Source organism: Rhopalosiphum maidis, chromosome 2 (assembly GCF_003676215.2).
Source record: "Rhopalosiphum maidis isolate BTI-1 chromosome 2, ASM367621v3, whole genome shotgun sequence".
Lineage (NCBI taxonomy): Eukaryota > Metazoa > Arthropoda > Insecta > Hemiptera > Aphididae > Rhopalosiphum > Rhopalosiphum maidis.
Window position 1 is genome coordinate 61498443 of NC_040878.1, and position 24094 is coordinate 61522536.

General features: G+C 27.7%; 1 protein-coding gene across 1 annotated transcript in view; it reads left to right on the forward strand.

Annotated features, from left to right (window-relative positions):
* Positions 1 to 24094, forward strand: part of LOC113552274 — a 173503-nt gene that overhangs the window by 143805 nt on the left and 5604 nt on the right. The window contains exons 5-6 of the mRNA XM_026955071.1: positions 9377 to 9607; positions 11829 to 12098. Coding sequence (XP_026810872.1) covers positions 9377 to 9607; positions 11829 to 12098 — 501 coding nt within the window. The remainder of the gene's footprint in view (positions 1 to 9376; positions 9608 to 11828; positions 12099 to 24094) is intronic.

Here is a 24094-nt window from a genome sequence, read left to right on the forward strand (position 1 = left end):
TGTATGAACTATAAGGCGATAGAGAGGGAGTTTCCGAACAATCAAATACAAAGAGTCTATGAATATTTGAAGTTCAAAGTTATTTAATATTAAGTTGTGAAAATTTTAAAGTTAAAACAATTAACCAACTAACATAATGTGTATTAGATTAAATATTAAATATATTTTATAATTTTTTATAACAATATCTAACGACTCACTACACTGAGTGTATATATATATATACACACATTTCAATAACTAAGAAGTTGCTTTTTTAAATTCTTATATATATACATCAAGATTTTCAAACATATTTCAGTAAAAAGGTTAGGTTGGTTCTAATTAAACAAAAAAAAAAAAAAGATCTTATCGTTAACATGTCACTTTTTAATTAGTATAAAAATCTTAAATCAATAACATATTGAAAAAATCGCCTTAATAAAAAGTAGTTATATTTAAAAATATACCTAAGAATTCATAATATTGCTATAATTTAGAATCTATTCTAAAATTTTTACCATTACTAATAAGTAATTAAAAAAAAAAAAAATGAAAATGCTTTCTGAATTATTTTTTATAAATTTCATATTGAGGCGTGGTGTTATCGTTTTTATTTATACGTCCATCGTATTATTATTATTCTTTGATATTCAATACATCATAATATACATTATATTATTTCGTAATATATGTAAATAATTAACCTTAAAAGTTTTGAGCCTTAGTGACGCTCTAGATGTATATTTGGATATATATAGTTTTTTTTATCATACTTGTGGTCTATGTACACGGATTTGTATGTTAAAACTTTATGTTTAGCAGTAGTCATTTCGCTGCGATGCCGACTAACGATGGGAAATTTGTGAATAATTACGCAAATGAACGACGTTGTGTAACGCTCATTCCTGGATAGGTTAGGTACGCATACTATATGTTAAACATATATATAATTCGCCAACTTTAAATGGAAATTTATCGAAATTGCTAAATATTGATTAGAACCTTGAGACGTCAATAATATATTCCCCTTTACGGCGCTTTTGAACTTTTTGCCAATTAAGTTTTTGTAGTTTAAAGTTTTATGTCTGTTCGACCATATACGTATTGAACGATTGAGTGAAGGCGATCTTATGACGTGAGATTATTGAGAAAAAAAAGAAAGAGAAAGGTTAAAAACGTCAAATCAATATAATTTTATCCGTATGTAATAATCATAAATTCTGCAAAATACGGCACGAAAAGACTTTAAAAAAAAAACTGTATTTCTTAGGACGAACCACATCATCGTTACAAGTGTTGTGTCGCAAGAAAGAATAAAAGTGCTACGTGGGGCGTCTTGTGCGACAACTGAGTGGAAAACTGTTACTACCGATGGAGAGCAGCTTTACGTTAAACGCTAATCCTATTGTGCAGACCATAATATAAACTTTAATGCTTTCCTAGTGCTTTCGTATTTATGGATGTCCAGGCCGTGGTCGTAAACTTTTTTTGAAAACTTGGCTTAGTTCCCACTGGGAACCGATTGGAGAAAAAAATTAACCTCAAGTAGCTCCACATCTAACAAATTGTTTACAAAAGTTTGAGTTTTGATTGGAATTTGTGTTTTAAAACACAAATAATAATAAGTTCAGTTTATTCATTTAAAAAACTAGTTGCAGCATTTGATTGTATTTTATAAATTCATTGTTTCAACCTTATTTATCTCTTCATAGTTTTGTAATAGTGATGAATTTGTTCTGTTGTGCATGTATCATGCCGTAGATTACGACTCGTATTATAATATTTTTATTAATCGTTTTTCATTTAAATTGTTTTTTTTTTTTTTTACAATATATATTAATAAAGTATATCGCAATAACTTTAAAGGTTTTAATTTCTACAAAATGAATCGAATGTATATTATCCTTAAATTATAAGCTACGTTATTGTAGCCTAAATTATAACGAGTAATAAACTGATAGTGTCAAATTTAAATAATGTTATTTTTTTTCAATACTAAATATGAAACGTTTGGATTTTTTCACGTTCAGTTTTTGCATTAAAACGCTCGCAGTATATATATTGTACATCGTTCAATGTATCTAACATAAATCAATGTTTTTATTCTCTCTCATTTACATTAGTGGAGTAATAGTGTAATAAATCAGCCTCCAAATACGTTTTATGTTAAATTTTAAATGAAATACTTCCAATTCAAAAATTACTTTTTCGTTTGAATTCATTATAATATTATACAATGTGAATTCTCTTTAACTCAATGATGGTAAAATTTTGTGATTTTAATCAAATGTTTAAAACAATTCAAAGTATTTAATTATATTAGTTCAAATGTCGATAAGTTCATAAAATAAATTAACATAAGTTTTTTTATGTTTTTGATATGTCAACAATATGAACATTACTCATCAATTTAAGTTTATTTGTAAATTAACCGTTAAGATTATACAATATATTTATTATATACATTTTTAAATATTTTGTTAACAATTCTAAAAATAACTATGTAATCGATCTATTGATACACTTATTGTGTTTTAGAAAATTACACATTATTATCAACCAAATCATTGTATTAAAGGATATTCATTTATGTATTTTAAATTGAAATCATTGTATATCACGTTATCATGCAAAAAAAAATTAAACAATTATTTGTATTCACAATATTTATGATATATAAAGAAACGTAATTTTAATTACCTAAACATATTATATTTAAAATAACTAGATAAAGCTAGTCTATTGCTAATCCTGGACACTCAAACTAAAATTATAAAGTTAATTCGTAAATTAATTAGGTAAATATTAAATTTAAAAAGGTTTTGATGAAAAATCATTTTTAATTTAGCTTTAACTTTTATTTAGATACTATTCACAGTTGAATATTGTGGATATTATGTTTATATACCAATTATTAAATTCTTATAGTTTTTAATCGTTATAGTGTTTCATATTTTTAAATTTTTCCATTTAAATATTTTACTTAAAAATTAACCATTGGTATCTTTTTATATGCATCATAATATAAAATTGGTGTTTTTATGTTTATATTTAAATAGGATTATATCAATGAAAAATAATTTCTCTGGTATTTTCACAGCCACTCCATATTTTATATAAATGCGAATACATTAAAAAAAATAAATACTATTAAAAAATATTCCTTATACATTGAAACTTTTCAAAACAATAAACATATTCAAATAAACTGTCTCTACTCATAAAAAAATATGATTTTCGGTATTTTAACTTTCATTCATAAAGTAAAATAATTATAAATAGTGTTATTCTACAGAATATGAACGTGTAAGTATTTTACGTAAAAATACATTTCCTTGCACATTATTTTTATTTTATGTCATCGTATAGTTGCTATATTAATACTGCAGTTATAAACTATAATTTAAAAACTTACAAGACTGTCGAACTCATGAACTTTATATACTTCATTATTTCTTAACTGACAACTATTGTTTAAAATACCGCGATTCGTCTTCTTCATATTTTAAACGCAATAATCCATTCGTCCATTGTCGTTTTATTTCAGTGTACGTGATTCATTATAATGTTTATCATTTGCATAACTATATATAAGTACTTATTAATTTAAACAAAAATTAATTATGTTTATTGTATTTTCACCCTAATAATAATACTAATACTACTACTACTAATAATAATAACAATCCTGTGCACCAAGCACGTGTAGGCGGTGTGGGTGGTGGGACTGTAAGAAATGATTAAAGTAATTAAATACGAGGGCTTGCGGTTTAATCTCGTTTAGTATGTGTATATAATATATTATTATTATGTACGTCCCCGACCTTATAGCTAGCTACCTCTTTATTTATTTACACCTAAATGTATATAAATATATAAATTATATCATTATGTACCCATGTCGAATGGACGGTTCTAAATGTGGTTCGTGTTCGGGTTGGAGGTGGGTTGAAGAAAAACGATTTAGGTGTATAATATAACCATTCGTTTGTTTCCGTGTATTTTTGGTAAATTCACCAATGATTTATCTTATTACTCCGAGTGCTAGTAAAATATTTATCAACATAACATAGGTACACGTACACGAGCAACGATTGAGCGTGATACGTAGGTAATCGACTAAAGCTATGGGTGAACTGTCAATATTATACACATACAATATAATACACTACATAATTTATTATGATGGCGTGAGCAATCAATCAAACAAATCGAAACTATGTTATATATATAAACATAATTGATTTCTCGCAGAGAAATGTTTTGATATTAAGCAAAATAATAGGTGCACATGCAGGGACAGCTCCAGGGAGTCTAGGAGCCGTGCCCTTCCCAGGCCCGTATTTCTAAAAAATTTTAAATTGTTAAAAAAAAAACATATTATACTATCGACTATCATAGACATGTACGAGTATGTAGATAAAGGTATGACAGTATGTACTTGTTATCTATATTATGTATATGATGAAGACCTTATAATAATAAATTAATGTAAAATATACCATGATATTATTTTACTATATTTAAATCATTAATTGCGTAACACACACATTTGAACATTTCTATATGGATTACGAAAATACCAATAATAATAAGAAAAATTAAACTAATCCCTCCCAACCAAGTCTCTAAATCCGCCCCTGAGTACATGTTTATTATGACGTGATGGTATTGAAAGTCACAGTACCTAACAACATTTATATTGCATTTATTCGATTTTGATGTGTTAGTATAATGTTAGTTGTCGATAGTGTGTTGGTCACAGTTATTGTCGTTATCGACTTTGCATTATCGATTATAATAAAATATATTTTTATGTATATAATCATATTATACGATAGCTAATAATTATTTCGTCACGATTATAATATATTATATGTACATCCTACATTGTTTATCTATCGGTGAATTTAATTCGGCGTCTAATCACGACCTCGCTCCCAACTGAGGCCTAGTATTTAGTCAGTTAATGCGGTCTCTTGACGACGACGATATTTACTTTTGTGAAATATAATTTACTAGCTCACATCACGAGTACCAGCCACATACAGACTAACGGTGCTTTACGGTCAAAGGACTTAACCCGTTTTGACGTCGTTGACTCCGCACTTTGCTCCATCAAATACTCACGTTTGTACAGGATGATACCTTAACATAAAATATTGGTATTCTAGGAAAATTATAGCGTCTTACTATTTTACTTGCAAATGGTGAATTTTTTTCGATCACGGATGTTTAGCAGTACATAAAAAATATACATGTTGAGCGTAACACGCACAATTAATCTTATTAAGTGCCTGAAAATAGAAAAAAAATTGAATTTAAATTATTGCTAATGATATTATATTCAGGTATAAATCATGCAAATTGAAATAAAACTGCAAATTGTTGAAAGTAAATTGTATAATCTAAAAAAACCACCCCGTATTTATATTATATATGTAACTGATGTCTCGCAGTTATTTAGGTGGCCAATGTAAAGCTCACGTAAGGAAGACAAATGCTACTCTTGAGAATTACACTCGCCCATTCATGCACACACACACACACACACATTTATAACCTTTCGTAAAAACTGTCATCGGGTATATAGTAAGTATCTAGGGTCTCGGATATCCGGGGGTCTACTTAAACTCTAAGCACCACCGTCATTGTCGACGGACGATAATGTCCAATCTGGGAATCACTTCGGCCATTATTCATGTCCATGTGAACAGCTGACCGGCCACCTTACTTACATACACATATATATATATACGAGTATATATTCTTCGCGATACCACTCCTGATAACCAATTCGAATTCCGTTCAATTTTTGTTTTTCTGATTAAATTTAGTTCTTCTTACCGCCTCATTCGTTGAAAACTATGAAGGCCACTGGAGACGTTTGTTCAAATTATGTATATATTTGAGTCTCAAATAATTTTTCAATAATTCCTCACGGTCGTTAACAACTGTTATGTTTCAAATACTGTTTTTAAACTCGGTTTAAAGAAGATTAAACAAAAATATCCACGCATAAAAAAATACAATGTTACTTTAAAACGATCAATACCGTCTTACTTCAAGGACAAATTTAGCACAAAGATCTAGAAGAAGGGTCATTATTCATTTGAATCTACGCTACACAAATATTTATCTTGAACATTATTCAATAAATCGAAATTATAAAATTATAAATGTCTATTATTTTTTATGCATACCTATTTTGTAAATTTAAAACGCCAAAAGATTCGAGTCATTTGTCAAATTACAAAAATATATGGTTTAATAGTTACATTATTTTCAAAGTGATAAATTATTCTACTAGTATTAGTGTAATAGACTTTAATTTATAGTAGGCATAGTTGATTTCTCTATGAACACACAGTAAACATAATTAAGTTAGTCAGTTTACTTGCACCCCATTGGAATGAAGCCAAGTTTTTACCCGTCTTATAGTAGTATAACTTCTTTCAGCTTCCCTCACAGGCATGTTAATTTTTAAATGACCTATATAGTTAAATGATTAGATAAAATAATTCTTGAAAACAATTTGGAGTTATGTATGTGTGTGGTTTTTACTCTTGGAGCGATGCTTGGCATCTGCTATCGTGGATTCGTCCCCGGCTTACGTTATATTGTTGAGCAAAAATGTGTCATTATGTTATTCGTTGTATCTTTTTAACGTATGTTGTTGGTAATATGGTAGTTGATAAGATGCTTTTCAAATATTTAAAAGAAGTTGAAGAACTATGTTTCTAATTAATCTTAAATCCGAACCCGTATTAAATATAATATAACTAGGATTTAATCGTATTTAATTAAAAAAAAAAAAAAATATTTAAATTTTACAATATTTAAAAAAAGTTCAAAATAGAATTTTATAACTTAAAATGCATATAAATTTATTTTTAATATTTCCCCTCCCTGAAATATAATAACTATCAAAACTTCGGTATCATTGTTTACATACACCACCGTAACGCTACGCACCATACAATAAGTGTTTCAATAAATATTTCATATATTATTATTGTTTATAGATTTGTTTAACAAGTTTTTTCAGCCCATCGTCAAAAGATATATCAAAATGCATGCATTTCCGATCATTTTATACTAGGCCTTGATCGATATAAAACTTTGTGATTTTTTTTTTTATATTCATTTGCTGTCGCGTTACATATTAAAAAATAATCTTCAGGAATTCTATTACAACTGCAGTGAACTGAATGAGTTTTAAACTTTATTGCGTTTTGGTTCGAAAACGTCAAGTAAACACGTCTAACATAATATTGTATAATAACGATTCCTCCCGCTTTCTTCGAATTATAAAACTTTCCAACGGTGAATATTATTATTATGGAATTTACTATATTATAATATAACTTGTGAGTGAGTCATTTGTTTCACTGACTATTTCGCTTAAAATAAAAACCCATGGTTTGTTAGATATTTTAGAAAATAATTTGTAATAGAAAATTATGATGCGTGGTCCTGGATCCGCACAGCAGTACTGCATTGTACTTTATAACTGGTTAAGTGCGTTATAAATAAATTAACTTTTCTCATATGTAAACGAAATCTGAGGGATTTTTGAATATTAAACTATATCATATTGTTTATTTATAATTTATTGCATCAGCGTGTAATTTAATTAAGTGTGAATGTTTGAAGATATACATATTTCATGCACAGTGCTGTATAATATGTTATGTAACCGCACTAGAACGTTTCATTTGACATGTGGAAATTTGTTGTTTTCGTTTTTTTGTAAACTTGGTACATAAAAATGATTTATAAAAAAATTTTTCAACGGCAATCGTGGTAAAATTTCATTTTGCGGTTGTTTTCGGAGTCTATATTCAGAACGTGACATTTATTTAAAATTGTTTCTTTTTTAACAATCTCCATGTTTCGAATTTTTTAGCTATTATATATCTTATATTTTTTGCAAAGTCTGGCGATATCATAAATTACACGCTTTTTATTTATAATATATATATACGTATATATATATATATATATATATACAGTACTTCGTGTTATTAATGACACGTATAAAGCATCGTTATATTTGACACGGATACCTACTTTACAGCATTAGTGCTATTTTAAGACGACTTTTCGAGAGAAAAAAAATATCCTTATACGTAAAACAATAAATAATGTTGAGTCAAAAAAAATCTGGACGTATAAAAATATGTTTTATACAACACGTTCGATAATACATTATGATGTTTAATACGATTAGAATCGACCGCATTACAATAGTAACACAAACATACCGTAAGCGACAAGAAACTGGCAAACTGTAAATAAATGTACGAATTTCTAATTAAAAAGTAGAAAATATTATTATCTGATAACCTAAACTTAACCCCAACCACGGTAATAACCTAACCGTTAGCTTTGACCGTGGTCTAAAGTTTATTACCAATATTATATCCGCATAAAGTCGTAACGCACGTTTGAACATATTATCGCAGCTTTATGCTCGATCGGACGTGTATAAAACTGATGTACATAGTTTGTTAACCGCGGTCATTGCCAAACTTCTGCGTCACTATGTTTTCGTTGAAATCATGTCGAAATTGATTTTGTATTGACGAGGAATTCAGACGATCTTTCATAGTATACCTAATACTAATAAGCATTAAATATAATATAATATATTACGTGATTCGTCGAATATGGTTATCCTCATTTTGTCATTTATAATAAAATAACAGTAATTCCAATTTTGTATGCATTTTAAGTGAACTAAAAAAAAAAAAAATTATTAAAATCATTAGAGTTCTTTAAACAATTTAAAGAGTGTCCTGTAGTGTTCCATATTTATTATTGAAACGAAAAAACGCTTTTAATACTGTGAAACATTAGTCAGTTGATTTTTATTGTATCCACATAAAAATTCAAACAAGTAGTTTTGAGTTATTAACTTTCTGTAATAAGGATAATTAGATAATAAAAATTAAAGTATATTTAAAGTATTTTAAGTATTAGATCCAAAATTAAACATATTTTTACATTAAATCCATTTCCAAGGGTTATTATATTTGGTATATATATTTACAATTTAATTTTAAAAACTCGGAAACAAGACGGGCAAATTTCGATTTAGGCTTCTTCAACATTTTCAAAAAATATTTTTCTCATTAAAAAAAAAAATCTTGTTTCGCTACAGGGCACTATTAAAACGGTTTAAAAAATTGTGATGCTTACAAATATAGTCCCAAAGTACACTATTAAAAGTTCCTAAATCAGGATTTGAATAAATTCATTATTGAAGAGAAAAAACGGGAGTGTATAAGTTGGTAATTTATCCCACGATACAATACCTCGTTATACGCATATAGTAATAATATTGATCAAACTCTATTACTGATTTTGTTTTTGTTTTTATATTTTTCAGACTCTGGTCTACAGAGACGGCATTCTGTTATCCGGCCCGTTATCCAGTCTTATTCAGCACTTGGTTCCCACCACAGATTATTACCCGGACCAAGCTTATCTATTCGCGTTCATTCTCAGCTCCCGGCTATTCGTGAAACCTCACGAACTGCTCGCTAAAGTCGTGGCTGTGTGTCATGCACAGCAAAGGCTCGGTGATCAAGTATCGGCCGCTCTAAACCCTCTCCACAAGGTACGTATAATAATTATAAATATTTAATTAGTATGTATCGTGCAATATATACATACTCAAATATTCTAAGTGAATCTGTATGTTAGTTATATTTGTTGTTTCGACAGGTGTATAAACTCTATGATTATGAAGTGTATATGGATTAATGCTGTCTATAGTTTTAAATTCATAAACGTTAACATGTCACAGACATTCATCAAATCATTAAACTATTTTTATGATAATATAATGCGGGATTAAATACTATAATAATAATAGTTTATAATTAATAAAATAGAATAGCTGAAATCTTAGATATGATTTAATAATTTAATTTTTAATCGTGCATTGTATGCTTAATTGTATTAACTATTTTTTTATAGCATAATTTTAATTTTAATTCAATACAAATATCATCTAAATCATTTGGTATGTTAAAAAATTCTATGTTCAAATAGTTATTGAAATTTGTGAATTTTAAATTTATGGAATTTATTATATTTATAAACTTAAGTCTTTGCTTAATTATTATTTCTTGATTAATATTTATTTTTTATGTAGCCCATTCGTTATCTCGTAATAATAGATTATTGTCTAATGTATAATTTTGATGTTTTTTAGTTAAATAACATTAAAATAAGTAAAATCGCCTAAACACGTTGTCCTGAATATGCAATTCAGGTATAGGTGGTTGGTTGCAATTTTCCATTAAATTATTATTTAAAATAATAATAATAATAATACCTTTCTCATTGTAAGATTTCTTGACCTGTTTTAAAAACACGAATGTCTTACTCGAATGCATATTAATACATTTATTATGTTCTCTAATCTGTTGAGGTAAATAATGTCGCGATATTAAACAGTTGTTCAACGTAAAATAAGAATAACATAAAAATTTTCAATTTCGAACGAAACGCATTTTCTATGTATTACGAACACTACAATGACACGAATTATTAATAATAATATACCATACAAATATTGAATCGTTATTATTTGATAATTTCGCTTATTCGCGCGTGTCAGTTTAAAATTATGACATAAATTAATATACAATGGTTCCACAATACGTGCAAAATGAAGTTTCTACTCCAATGAATCACAATTCAATATAGTTTTTGGTTTTGCGTTCATGATTTATTTATAATTACAAATAAATAAATATATTCACATGGTATTTATTTTATTATACTTACCGATTCAAGAACCGTGTGCTAGAGAATATTACTGTGATGCCATATAAACAAAAAAGTAAATTAATTTAATTTCTTTTCTACTTCAGCTTGTATCAATCCGTTTAAAATACTATTGATATTTTATTTTTCGTATTTTTTTTAAATTGACGGAAATATCAATATTAATAGTTTTATACGATATGTTTCTACAGTAACTTAGCGAATCCGTTGATAGATATATCATTAACTTTTATATTATATATTGCCTGTTGTCAAGCGTGTAAGATTTTGTCGATTTAGTACAAAACGAACGTGCAATATATGTTGTCGAGCTATACAGACTGGCATTAGCGTATTTTTGAAATATTCACTAATTATAAAATTGTATGCATTGTCCGTACTTATAATAATATTTAGGAATAAGGATTATCATTTTATTTTTACCGTTCAAATATAAGAGCATTGTTGTCACGTTTCTATGTACAATACTATGATATAATACGAAGCTCGCACTCGAGTAATTTAAATACCACGCTATATTGTGTGCTTAAATAATGTCTTCTCTTTAGCGGGAGCAATGAAATCTTTTAGAATGCTTTATGCAATAGACCGAGATTCCAGACGAGTCATCGCTGCGTCGTTTCATTGCGTATATGTATACAATATTTCACTAAGAGCATTTTTTTGCAATTTGTTAATAACCGTAAAAAGTATATATATTTCTAAAGTGGAAAAGAAAGAGAGAGATGTTTCCATATCCGTAAATATCTTCTCACCTTAATATGTAATAATCATTTTAGTTTAAATATTGAATAAAAACTCTTAATGAATAAGTACATATACACATAAAGTGTGTTCAAAACATAATATGATATACGTAATTATCAAATCGAACAGCTGACAGTAAATATATATTAAATTTAAAAAATACAAATCTGTGACCATACTCACACTTCGGACATTTGATTTAAATCAATTAATTAGACCAAATTTATTAAAATTAATCTTTGAATAAATAATAGTTGTATAACACTGTTTAATTAAGTTTTTTTCCTCTCCTACAGGATCAGTTGTCGCGATTCGTGCCCCGGTTGGTGCAACTGTTGGCCGAGTGGACGGACAAGTTTCCGTACGACTTCCGTGATGAACGGGTCATGGCGCACGTCCGAGAGATCACACATCAATGCGTGTCCGTCGAACCAGCTGTCCGGCACCAGGTTTCTGCGATGTTGCAGACGCTGTTGCACCGGCTCACAGCTCTCGACAAGTACGAGACTTTCCTGCAGCAGACTGGCACTGATACCACAGTTGGATCCGCTGATGCCCTGTCACCGGTGAGTGTTGCTCATCAATATATTTTTTCACAAATAAGTCATGTATAATTGTATACAAAAAAAGTGTAGCATCCACTACTCTAGATTCTACTCTTGTAAGTTCGCAAGGCGTATTAATAATAATTAAATCGAATTGATGTTTTTATTTTTTTTTAACGCTCGACCATTACTATATAAATGTTTATATTGTCTCGATGATTGATATGGTATATTATCAATTACCATCCATACTCGAAGGGCACTAAGTGTTCGTAATTTCTTTGGTTTCTTTTTCTTTCTCTCTATCTCTGTGTTGGCTTCCTATACATTTGATTTAATTTATTCATAATAAATAATAATTCGGTTTAAAATTAAAGCCCAGCAGTATCGTGCACTTGGTCCGTAACTTTGACTTGGATACATTTCCAACAAATCCACTAGCCGAATTCGCGTGCGAAAAAAAATGATTTTACTGATAAATTTTGTGTATTGTCTTCCATATAAAGTTTTTCTGCTAACTACCACTGCTCTATACACTATTATAACCTCGCCAGTTATGTCCACTGTAATCACCACTAAAGTTAAAATTGGTAGTTAAGAGAGTCAATAGGTTCCGTATACGCACGGCAGTAAACGTCGCATGCTTTGTACTAAGTATTTATGCGTTTCGTTATAGTGTTCACCACGAGGTGTTACCTATAAGCACTCGACCCTCTGGCACCCAGCGTGAAATAGCGAACGCCGAGTGTTGTAGGTTAATATGCGTTTATTATAATATTACAAACGATACGATGCTTATTTGTATTAATATATTATCGTTTGCCGCATGCTTACGTGTGTGTTACGCTAGAATCACTAGATATATATCTACATGTTTATATCACTCCCGAGTCGCTGCAAATTACACTTCTCGTTTACCTTGCGGTACTTATAGATCCTCAAACCGATCGCGTTGTGATATTTATCCGTATACATGTCACGCGCGTTTATAATTACCTACAATCTGAATGATGTTCGCTGTTAAATCCAGGGTTGGTTGTGTATAATGTCTCGTGGCTCACGCACACACGTCATTATGTATGCATGCCTGTATGCGCACATTTTATACCCGAAAATATGATCTATTTTTAACTCTTATACTGTTTAAACTAGATATTTTATGCGTTCTCGAAAAGCATGTTTATATATATATTTACAAGATTTTTAGTTTTATTAACTTATTTATTATAATATAATAATATTATATTTAGATTTTTAATATAAAATAATAACAGATTTTAACTCTGATTTAAGTTTTTACCTTCGTTTAAATTTTTTTTTCACATTACCTAGTGTTTAATATATAATAATTAACAATACTATATTGTTATACTATTATATATGTCTATCAGTTATCTACACATTATACTTTTACTCGAAATACCACTTTTAGATCAAAATGTAAAAATTAAAAAAAAAATTCTTTTAGTCATTATTATTAAATATAATTTATGATTATATCCCCATTGGAATGTGAATACCATCAATTAAAAGCGATCAGCTCTTTTAATGTCCATATTGTGCGTTTTAATACAACTATAAAATATGCACATTTCAGACTATATAATATCACGTAACTACTATTGACGTTTATAATTTAATATAGTATCAGATATTTATGATATTTACACATCACTTTAATGATAACATGGATTTATTTTCAACAACGCTTTTGAATGTTATTGTGTTATTCCACATCGATCGTTGTATGGTGTTTAATTGCATCGTTTAAATATTTATATATGTAGACCAGTACACATTAGTTTTGGATATCTATGATTCCACGAATCACGATAAATGCATCAGTGCATGTATTTGATTGCATTCGGTCAAATTTAAAGCTATCTGTAAACATCAACAACAAATAAGTATAAACTAATCGTTTTCATACAATCGAAAAAAATTAATAAATCCGATCAAATTAAGTTTTGTGTAATTTCAACCAACCATGCATATTGTAATATTACTCCTCTGAAATAAAATTTTAAATAAATTAACGTTTTAAACGAGATGGTTTACATACTCATTACCCCGCTTTTGTTGTTTAATAATGCATTTATTCAATTTCTGATTATTGATTACTCTTTATATCATAACATTTTTATATCCTTAGACCTTAAACGTGCTTATAATATTTAGGCAATACAAATTTCTTTTTTCAAGTGAGAACTACCTATTTTTTTATGTAAATTGTTAATCGGAAATTCGGAAATTTAAATTCTAACGATTATTTTCTACATAATTTACAAATTAATAGAATGGTTCTTTTTCGTGAAAAATTATATCATCATAAGAATATTAAATTATGTCAAAATTCTAAATATTTTATAGTACGGTTCTCAATGAAAACATTTTCAAAAATCAAAATTTGAATGATTTCACGATAAGAAGGGAAACATGGTAGGGGGCAAGCATGCTTTGTAGATTACACTCTGTATATAGTATATAATTTTATATCGAGTTGGTATAATAAGGACGTACCCTGAGTATTTTCGCTGCGTCAGTGATCGGAAATATAAATCGCGCTATAATACACATAACTTGGCAAGAGTTCACAAGTATAATCCAAATCTAATACGTACAGTGGATTTATATACCTGCTTCGTAGGTTCATATATATGATACGCAGTTTCGAGATTTTTTATTAGTATTTTTTCTTCGAATTTCTTGAATTTTTCAAACTATATTTTCTTTATACGTTTTCTCCACGGTTTAATATGTACCCGAATGACCTACAACTGCAAGCTTAAATTAAATATTTTCCGCTCTCTGTTGTCCAATTGAAATATAATACCATACAAGCGTCATATATATTTTAACTGTATAGTAAAGGTCTTACAATGTTAATGGTTTAAACTTGTATAAACCGTAATTTTCGCAAAGCTGGGTATTAATTAGTTAGACGATTTTGGACAAGTATGTTTCTAAATTTATTTGTTAACTAAAAAAATCTAATTTTTAATTTAAGTTATTAATTTTGTTAACTAATTACTTTCTAGGTATCATAGATAGAAATGTGTGAAATTTTGGGAATTAACTTATATTTTAGCTTAGTTGTTACATTAACGCAACTACTTAAATTAGATAATCAAAATGATCAACTTGTCTATATTTTGGTTTTCGAGAGTATAAAACTGATGATCAATTATAATAATGATCGATTTATGAAAGTAGTAAGTACTTTATTATTATTATTATTATTTAATGTATGCGTGTACCGTTATTATGATAGCGTTTTAAGCGACATTCAATTTCGTGGAATTCAAGTTTAACTTTCCATAATTTATACCATCGGCATAAACGCGCATATTATGGTTTGTGTAATTACACAACGATTATCCGAAACTTAATAGGTTTGTCACAATCACGCGTGAGAATATAATTAATGACTCTTAACGATTGATGATAATATTAATTATGCTTCGTGCGTTGTACTTCAAAGTATCTTGCGCAACTCGTGTTTTCAGATACGATATATATTTATATTATATTTACTTGTGGAGCAGAAAATACAGTGACAGATACTGCTGATGTGATACTTTGTTTTTAATTTATTTTTATTTAGAGCTGTTGATCTAGCTAGAATGAGGCTACTTATATTTTTATGAAATAATGTTGTGTATTTTTTTTTTTTTGAAGATAAATTATATTGACTATGTAAAGATAAATGTCTTCTCCGTATTCCTATATAGTTTCTAGGAATTAAAAACTTATTTGCATTTATTCAATATTAAGCATAATATTATGTACACATTTATCATATTCCATCAAGATAATTAATGTTTGTACTTCTATCCAGGAATAACGAATTGTATTTAATTTCATAAAACTTTTCGCTCGGAATTTAATAAAATAATGACTAAACAAATGGACGAATTCTGTAAAAAATGTTAGTTAATAATTTATAGAGACAAATCTACCGATGTAATATGAAATCAATCATAATGTCCTTCTATGCATCTATGTAACTAGTTTTATTACAATTGGCCAAAAATTATAAAATGTAAAAATAATTATATAAAAATTATATTGGTTAAACCATTTGGTCCATAGATTATATATGATAAAATTTGATGTGTAGAAGTGTAGAGTAGTTTATTATTTGTATTATAATGATACAATTTTTAAAATAATTATATAAAGTAATATTTAATATAACAGCGTATCGGATATAATGTATATAACGTGCGTGTGACTTTCTTCATTAAGTATATAAAAATAAATAAAATATTGAACATTCTGTATTTGAACAAATTTCAATGTTTTTTTATCTGTATCTTTGACATAGTTATATGCACAACTGACCTTAGTTACTATTTATAAAGTTAAATGACGAAAACGTGTTATTTAACAATTATTTCGTATTTATTTTTACATAATAACTTAAGAATATTACATTTTTAACCCAAATATATGTAATCAATATTTCTTTTTACCGCAGATCGTTTTTATGTGCCTACCGTAGGATCTTTATAAACACAACTTGTACGCATAAACATTGCATCGTATAGCTATATTTTATAATTTAATAAAACAATAACACAGTATATGTTCACCAGCGGGACTTGTTGGCTCACTGACTATCCGACCGCTCGCCTAACGGTCACAACTCCCAAGTGAGTTCACTCTTTATTGTCTGTTACAATCTCGTTCGATAGTCATTTAAATTGTCCACAGTATATATTTTAATAATCACGGGACTCGTCTTAAGTATTTAAACAGTAATTGTCTCTTAGGTTTTTATCGATTAATTTCCATGAAGTTAGTCAAGACGGTTTTGTATTATATTACGTTTTATATATTTCCATTTTTGTACATTGAAGATTTTCTGTAGGTAACAAGTGAATGGGTTCCTTTTTTTTTTATTGTCATTGTTTTTCAACACACATTAATTCATTAATATTTTAATATTTATATGCTGATGACAACAATGAAACACATCGTCGTATCATATATTACGAATATTTTTAAATTATCATGTTACTATAGCATATAAATTAGCATAAATGGATAACAATAAAAATATTTAAGAATGTGGTTTGATTATTTTATAATATTTTATGTTTTTGCATAATATAGTTAAAGAAGTTTAAATTATTACTATGCTTTTCGAGAGAAAAAACAATGTCCGTCACGAAATATACATATTTTTGTAATCAAAAATTCATTTTCAAATCTGTTGAGCCTCTGAAACGAGTTTTAAACTTCTTCATTATTTTACGCGAAAAATCTTCATAGTTATTTGACACCTTGCAGCTTTCAAAAGTTCCTAGTGTAAAAATAAAAATAAAGTTACAACACGTTAGAGTGAGTGGTTTCTTAATCGAAAACAAATCAGTAATAGTATCACATACATTACATTGGTAGCAAAGTAGGTTTACGGAAACTGCAGGTTTTCGAGAGAAACAATGGTAATATGTGTATTCATTTATAGGTATAATAAATGAGTAAAAGCCTATTTACAAACACTTAGTTAATTACTAATTAAAATAATTTGTTACCGACGATAATAACAAATAAAATATAAAAAAATCATAATTACAATAACGTAAAAATACAGATCCGATATTAGAAACACTAAAAACAACAATAAGTACATATTTTAACAACCATCTGCTTCATCCTGAATATGGGACTATTTATTTGGTAGTTAACTATTAAAATTATATGTACATTGTACAACTTGTTAAATAAAACTATAACTTTAATAATAACCCTCCTATAACTATACATCCTTTTATATCTTACAGCTATAATATTTTATTTTGATATTTTTTATATCATAATTTATGTAATATTTTCATTATAATTATTCATTAGTATTATAATGTATTTAGCTGTAAACTAATCTCATTGAAATTAATCTAATATTCACCATGGATTCTGATAATATGATTAAATAATTTAATTACAATCCAGGAAAAAATTACAATTTTATAACTGCATTTTTTTTTTTTTTTTAAAGTAATCACGTATAAAAATACTACTTTGAACATTTTACATTAATAAAAAACCAAAACTAATGATACACAAAGATTAAAAATTCCTATAATTTTTATTAAACTAAACATGAATTTTGCAGATACAATGTTTTTTGCTATTATATACCAGAATAATAATATGATCGCTAATAACATTACCAGTAAGTGCTTTCGTTTTCCCAACGAAAATTAAAAATTCTTAAAAATATCACTTGATGCCAATTAGTTCAAAAAAAATTATAATTGTATACAATAAAACATGGTTGCTGTACTTAACAACATTGGTAATAATTCAGATAACTAATACAGAAAATATATTTTTTTTTGTTTATTAATATTTATCGAAAATTAAGAACTTTTTAAAAAACATTTAGTGATTTGAAGTAATTAATAAACTAAATAAAAATATTGGACTTTTCACCGTTTATTGTGATTCATTATATGAAGATTTTAATAATACAAATATCGACAGTAGTGTATCATATGATGTAATTGTATAATATCGTATTCGTATATTCACGTATCGTATCGTATTGTGTTGACGTGTTATTACCAATAACTTAGCTGTGTCGTAAAATCGCTAAACGCACACCATCGCAGTAAAGGTCTACTGAAAAACGCAATTAATAACTCAAACGGAGAATTGCGATAAAGTGCCAAAGCGCAAAATTGCGTTACAAAAAAAGAAAAAATTTAATAAAAAAAAAACCCGTGTGTTTGTGTTTAATTATCATTAAAATATAAGTAACGACAGCGAGACTTATCTCTGGATCGATAGGTGGGCAGGTAGTGCACGCGCCTGTGTTTAATATATATAAGTACTGACGTGCGCTACGCCCGCGATATTAATGAACCGGAAACTTGCCTGTAAAAAGGAGGGTTTACACGCATTATTATTATTAACGCCCGTTCGGTATAGCGGTCCGTCGAGAGAGAGATAGACATAAAATAATTGTTATATTATTCTCATCGTTTTTTCTTTTCTTTTTTTTTTTCATAATCATTCTGTAGACCGACAGTTTTGGGCGCGAGCTTCGATAATTATTATTATATTTCAGAGTCTATTATTCTATAAATTATTACATTTTGTGTAGGGTGTATAAATTATGAAAACTATATGATAAATAGTCCGTAGGCGACGGTTGTAGAGATGTGGTACGTGCAGGACACGCGATTATTGTTATTGTATTGTATAATATATTTATGTGATGATGTTATCGCTGTAGCGGTCGTGCGGTTGCGACCCAAAAAGGGATGAAAAACGACGGAAAGCAAACAATAACGTGAGCGGAACCGTCACGTAGTATAGGTACCGAATAATTATAATATTATTATTAGCATAATCATCAGATAAGTATATAAATATATTATATGTGTGTATGACATTTAGTGTGATTTTTAAACTCGCGAATAACCGGTAAGATTCTATTTCCTACCTGTGCATGAAGAATGAATAGATTATATCATATTATTATAATTACGGCTTATAATAAAAACCTATAACTTACCTTTCTTCCGCTGTAACAAAATATCGTACTTATGGTTTTGCATTTTTAAACGTCGAGCCATTTTTTAAATTTCATATTCAGGAAAATATCTTCATAGTTTTTAAAACTTAAAAACAACAACTTGTATAATATTATATGATATACAAAAATATATTATTCGAGATGCCGACCCACTCAGTTTAAAATAATCACCACGCCGTAGTTCTATGATATAATATTGGTGATAAATATTTAAAAATTAATGAAAATAACTGCAAGCGATCTCTAAAGTAAAAGAAATCATGAAAAATTTTAAGAGATATTATATACCGCGAAAGTTGGCATAAACTGAGACGACGATTCGAGGATGAGTTGAAAGAAGTATAACAGGAAGAGGATTCGAAGAAGTAGTTAAACTGCAATTTCAATATTTAGTCTACAGCACCGGAATAATATAGTGACAGACAATAAAGTGGTGGCAAATCCTCCGCCCACCGCAGACACTACAGTGTAAAAGTTTTTAATTTTTTTCCATCCTCCGCAAATACACACGCACACACTCATATACACACATATATATATATATATATATATATATATATATGTGTGTGTATAGAAAACCACCGTAAAACTGTGGTTCGCATGTCAAGTCGAAATAAACGCGTTAGTCTTACAAACACTAACACACACACATAATTTATATATTATCTGTTTGCATTTTTCGGAATAGCTTTTGTTTTTAAGTTTCATTGAAAATTATTAGACTAATATATTTTTACAACCTTCGCCGCTCGAACGCGGCATCTGTTCAATGGTGTTTTAAATTAATGGCCCACGAACCGCTATTATAACAACAGTATAATAATATTGTCTAAGTCTACACCGACACCACAACAGTCGCTGACATCACCTACACCACCTTTGTATTTGCGTATAATAATAGCGTATACGCAATATAATTTCGACGGCGATATATTTTCTTGATGTGCATGATTTAGAAGAATATAAAAATTTCTTCGTGCTATTAAAGGAGACGTATACTAAATATCTCTTTAACATAGTACCAATACACGTTTGCGAAATAAACGCATTTGAATTTTATATTTTAATATGTTTATAAAATTTCTACGAAAACATCGACGTACACCAGTCGAAATCAAATATTCGATCAATATAATACATTTATTATAATTTATAAGAATTTAAATATGGGACTGCAGCTGATAGATACTATACAATTGATTTGTATACGATCTATTTACACAATTTTGTATGACAAGAATAATTGCGAAGTCGGAGCATTAATAATTACTCGAATAACATAATTAGAAATAAGCACTCAAGAGTTCAATGAGCGTTCTTGGTATACGGTTTACAATTTATTCGGAAAAACTATCACTCGGATGCGCCGCTGTCTGCAGTATGATATCATAAAAAATAGCGGTAAGTCACAATATATAGGTATTGTTATATTACCGAACCGGGAGAAATCGAATATCTGACGTATTTATCTGACGAAAAATACTTGTTCAAGATGTTGAGGAATTCTGTACCCAACAAAAAATCTAAGCACTTGAAAATAATTAATATTTGTTTTTTTAATTTAATTTAATATCTACACAATAATAAACAATAGTTTTTGATAAATATTGACACACGAATTCATATATATATACTAATTATATATAGTATCTAGTTTTTTCAATTCGAATAATACACGCACCATTTGAATGACCCGATTTAACAAAACATATTCGTCGACTTTAATATTTAAAATTTAAGACTGATCAAATTTACATTTTTTTATTTGGCCATATAACATCACAGAGTCGTTATTATGGCAAGGCGATACTACTACAACCAAATAAATAATAAGTAATCATATTTACATAACAGATTATACAACAGTTAGATTATTTATATTTAAACATTAGACTTTGTATTGTATACGATGTTAGTTGTAGTTTTTGTATTTTTAGTTTTCGGTAGATATTTTATAGCATTATAACACTATATATATAAATTGTTTTTTGTTTTTATTTTACTCGCCCAAAATAGGTGCCAAAAATAGTTACGTACAAGTCGATTAATCGTGAGTTATCTTGACGGCCGTTCGCCACTATACATAATACTATTGATATACTATTAGATTTTTATTTGGGACGCACCAAGACATAGTTCTGAAAAAATATATTTCCAATCAATTTCCCAAATAATATAATACTGCATTAAAAAAAATTATTCACATAGTTTATTTATTAATTTAATATTTTGAATATTACAAGCTGGTTATTTAGTATATTGTTCGAAAGGTAGAATTATTTATATCCGATTAAACTTCTAAACCTCGGATCTAAAATTTTTAACTTCCTAATTACTTTTAAGGATATTTAGTACAACGATAAAAACAAATACACATTATATACCAAGTAGTGATGTACACAGTTTCTTGGATTTTAACAATTTTCTATTAATTATAATCTAAACACGTCTTAAAAACGGATTGTATATTTTTCTGTTCAGATAGATAGTAAACGTACTACTACCCATAATAATGAAGATATTTTTAAGTATACCTATCCCAAATATACACGTACGTAAATAATAAAATAAGTTCCTGGAAAAGTATTATATTTCTTTGATACTATATGATATAATGTTGATACAAAAAAGGCGCCTTCGCTCATAGCAATTTTAACCAATCTTAGTTTTTATTTTTATTTAATTTTGTGATTTTCAGTATTTAAATTATTATTTTTATATTCTTATATCTGACGTAAAAAGTTTACTACCTATACGTAGTCCCAGGAAAATGTTTCTTAGTTTAATAAATTTTATAATTTAATGCAAGTTTTAACTTACTTTCCTGTATTAAACCAATTTTGTTTTCATGTTATATTTATCAAATAATATTGAAATTTAAAGGCTAATTTAAAGGTTTTTTTCAATTAACATTTATGTTGATTTTTGTATCTACTAAGCTTAAAATTATTTTGTAAAATTTACCATTTAAAAAAAAAAAAGTACACATACTTTAAATAATCAATATAATTTATTTTTCAATTTTATAATTTTTCTATCTAAAGTTTATTAAAGATGCATAAAAAATGTTTCTTAACATATAAAATATAATTAAAATTGTAAAGAACCATTATCAGATGTATTTGTGTATGTTTTTCAAAATATTTAATGTATACTTTAAGCAGACTGGTAAATAAATAAATATAATTATATATTTGATAGTTTTCTGTTCTAATAATAATAACGTATAAAATATTTTATAATTTAATATTTTAAAAGTGAATTGATTATCAAAATACGTATATTAACTTATTTTACGTATAGGAAAATTATATTCGTTTGATCTCTCACTTCGTAGAACATTTACATTCAACATTACTTTGTTTTTATTTTTTTGAACTACACGAGTAGAGGAAAACGTTCTTAAGACTGATGAATCTGTTCACAGAAGTTATATGATTGGTGTTATGAAACTATCCAATATTTTCAATTGAAAGTTCACAAAACACAAAAACTTATTAACGTCTCAAACAAAACACGTGCTATATTCTATTGATGATTTTTAAGTTAAATTAAATAATTGTTAGTTTATTTTCACAAAACATTTTATTTTTGTTGAATATTTACGATAATATTATGTACAAAAAAAAATACGTATTAACGAATAACCAAGAATATGTTTTAAATGAATAACGAATTATACTCTTTATCTTTAAACAATGTCATTGTAAATTACTGCTTATTACCCTTTTTTTTATTCGATATCTTTCTTATTTTTCTCGATTAATGCATTATACAATCCGACATCATTTTTATTTATAATATATAAAATACTAAAGTAGTGCAAACTTTGATTTGAGTGTACATAGTTTTTGACGATGATTGAATGACGTTAGAAGTCACGTTGGTGGATTGTTAACAAACTTGAACTGCTAAGGGCTTTGAGTGGAAGTTTGGTGGTAGAATTTCAAATATCAGCCGAGTCTATAGCGTATACACGACATAAAATATTATGTAGTCTAGTGATCAGTCATTCGCTTTGTATCGAAAAAATGAGATATGTAGCTGAATTGCCTATCCAAGGTGCCGTGTTATCGTAGTTTTACTATTCGATTATCGCTTAATAAAAAATAATTATTATTATAACCTCTTATGAAAGTACCGTATAATCACATTAGTTCTAATAAATGTCTACGTATATTGCTAAAAATAAATGTTTACGCGTGAGTTCAATGGCGTAAATAATATATTTTTTTCTTGAAAATGGAACGCCTCGTCAACTTGTCTCCACGAATTGCAATATGTTTGCAATATTTCGTGATTCTAGTTATTCCGACAATATCATAAATAGTTGAACATATTATTATAAATGACGCGGTTTTTTTTTTTATAGGTTTTTAATGAACACACTTATTATAATATATATACATTATACAATGCATATTATTATGAATGTATCCGTAACGAAGTATATGAATAATAACTGACG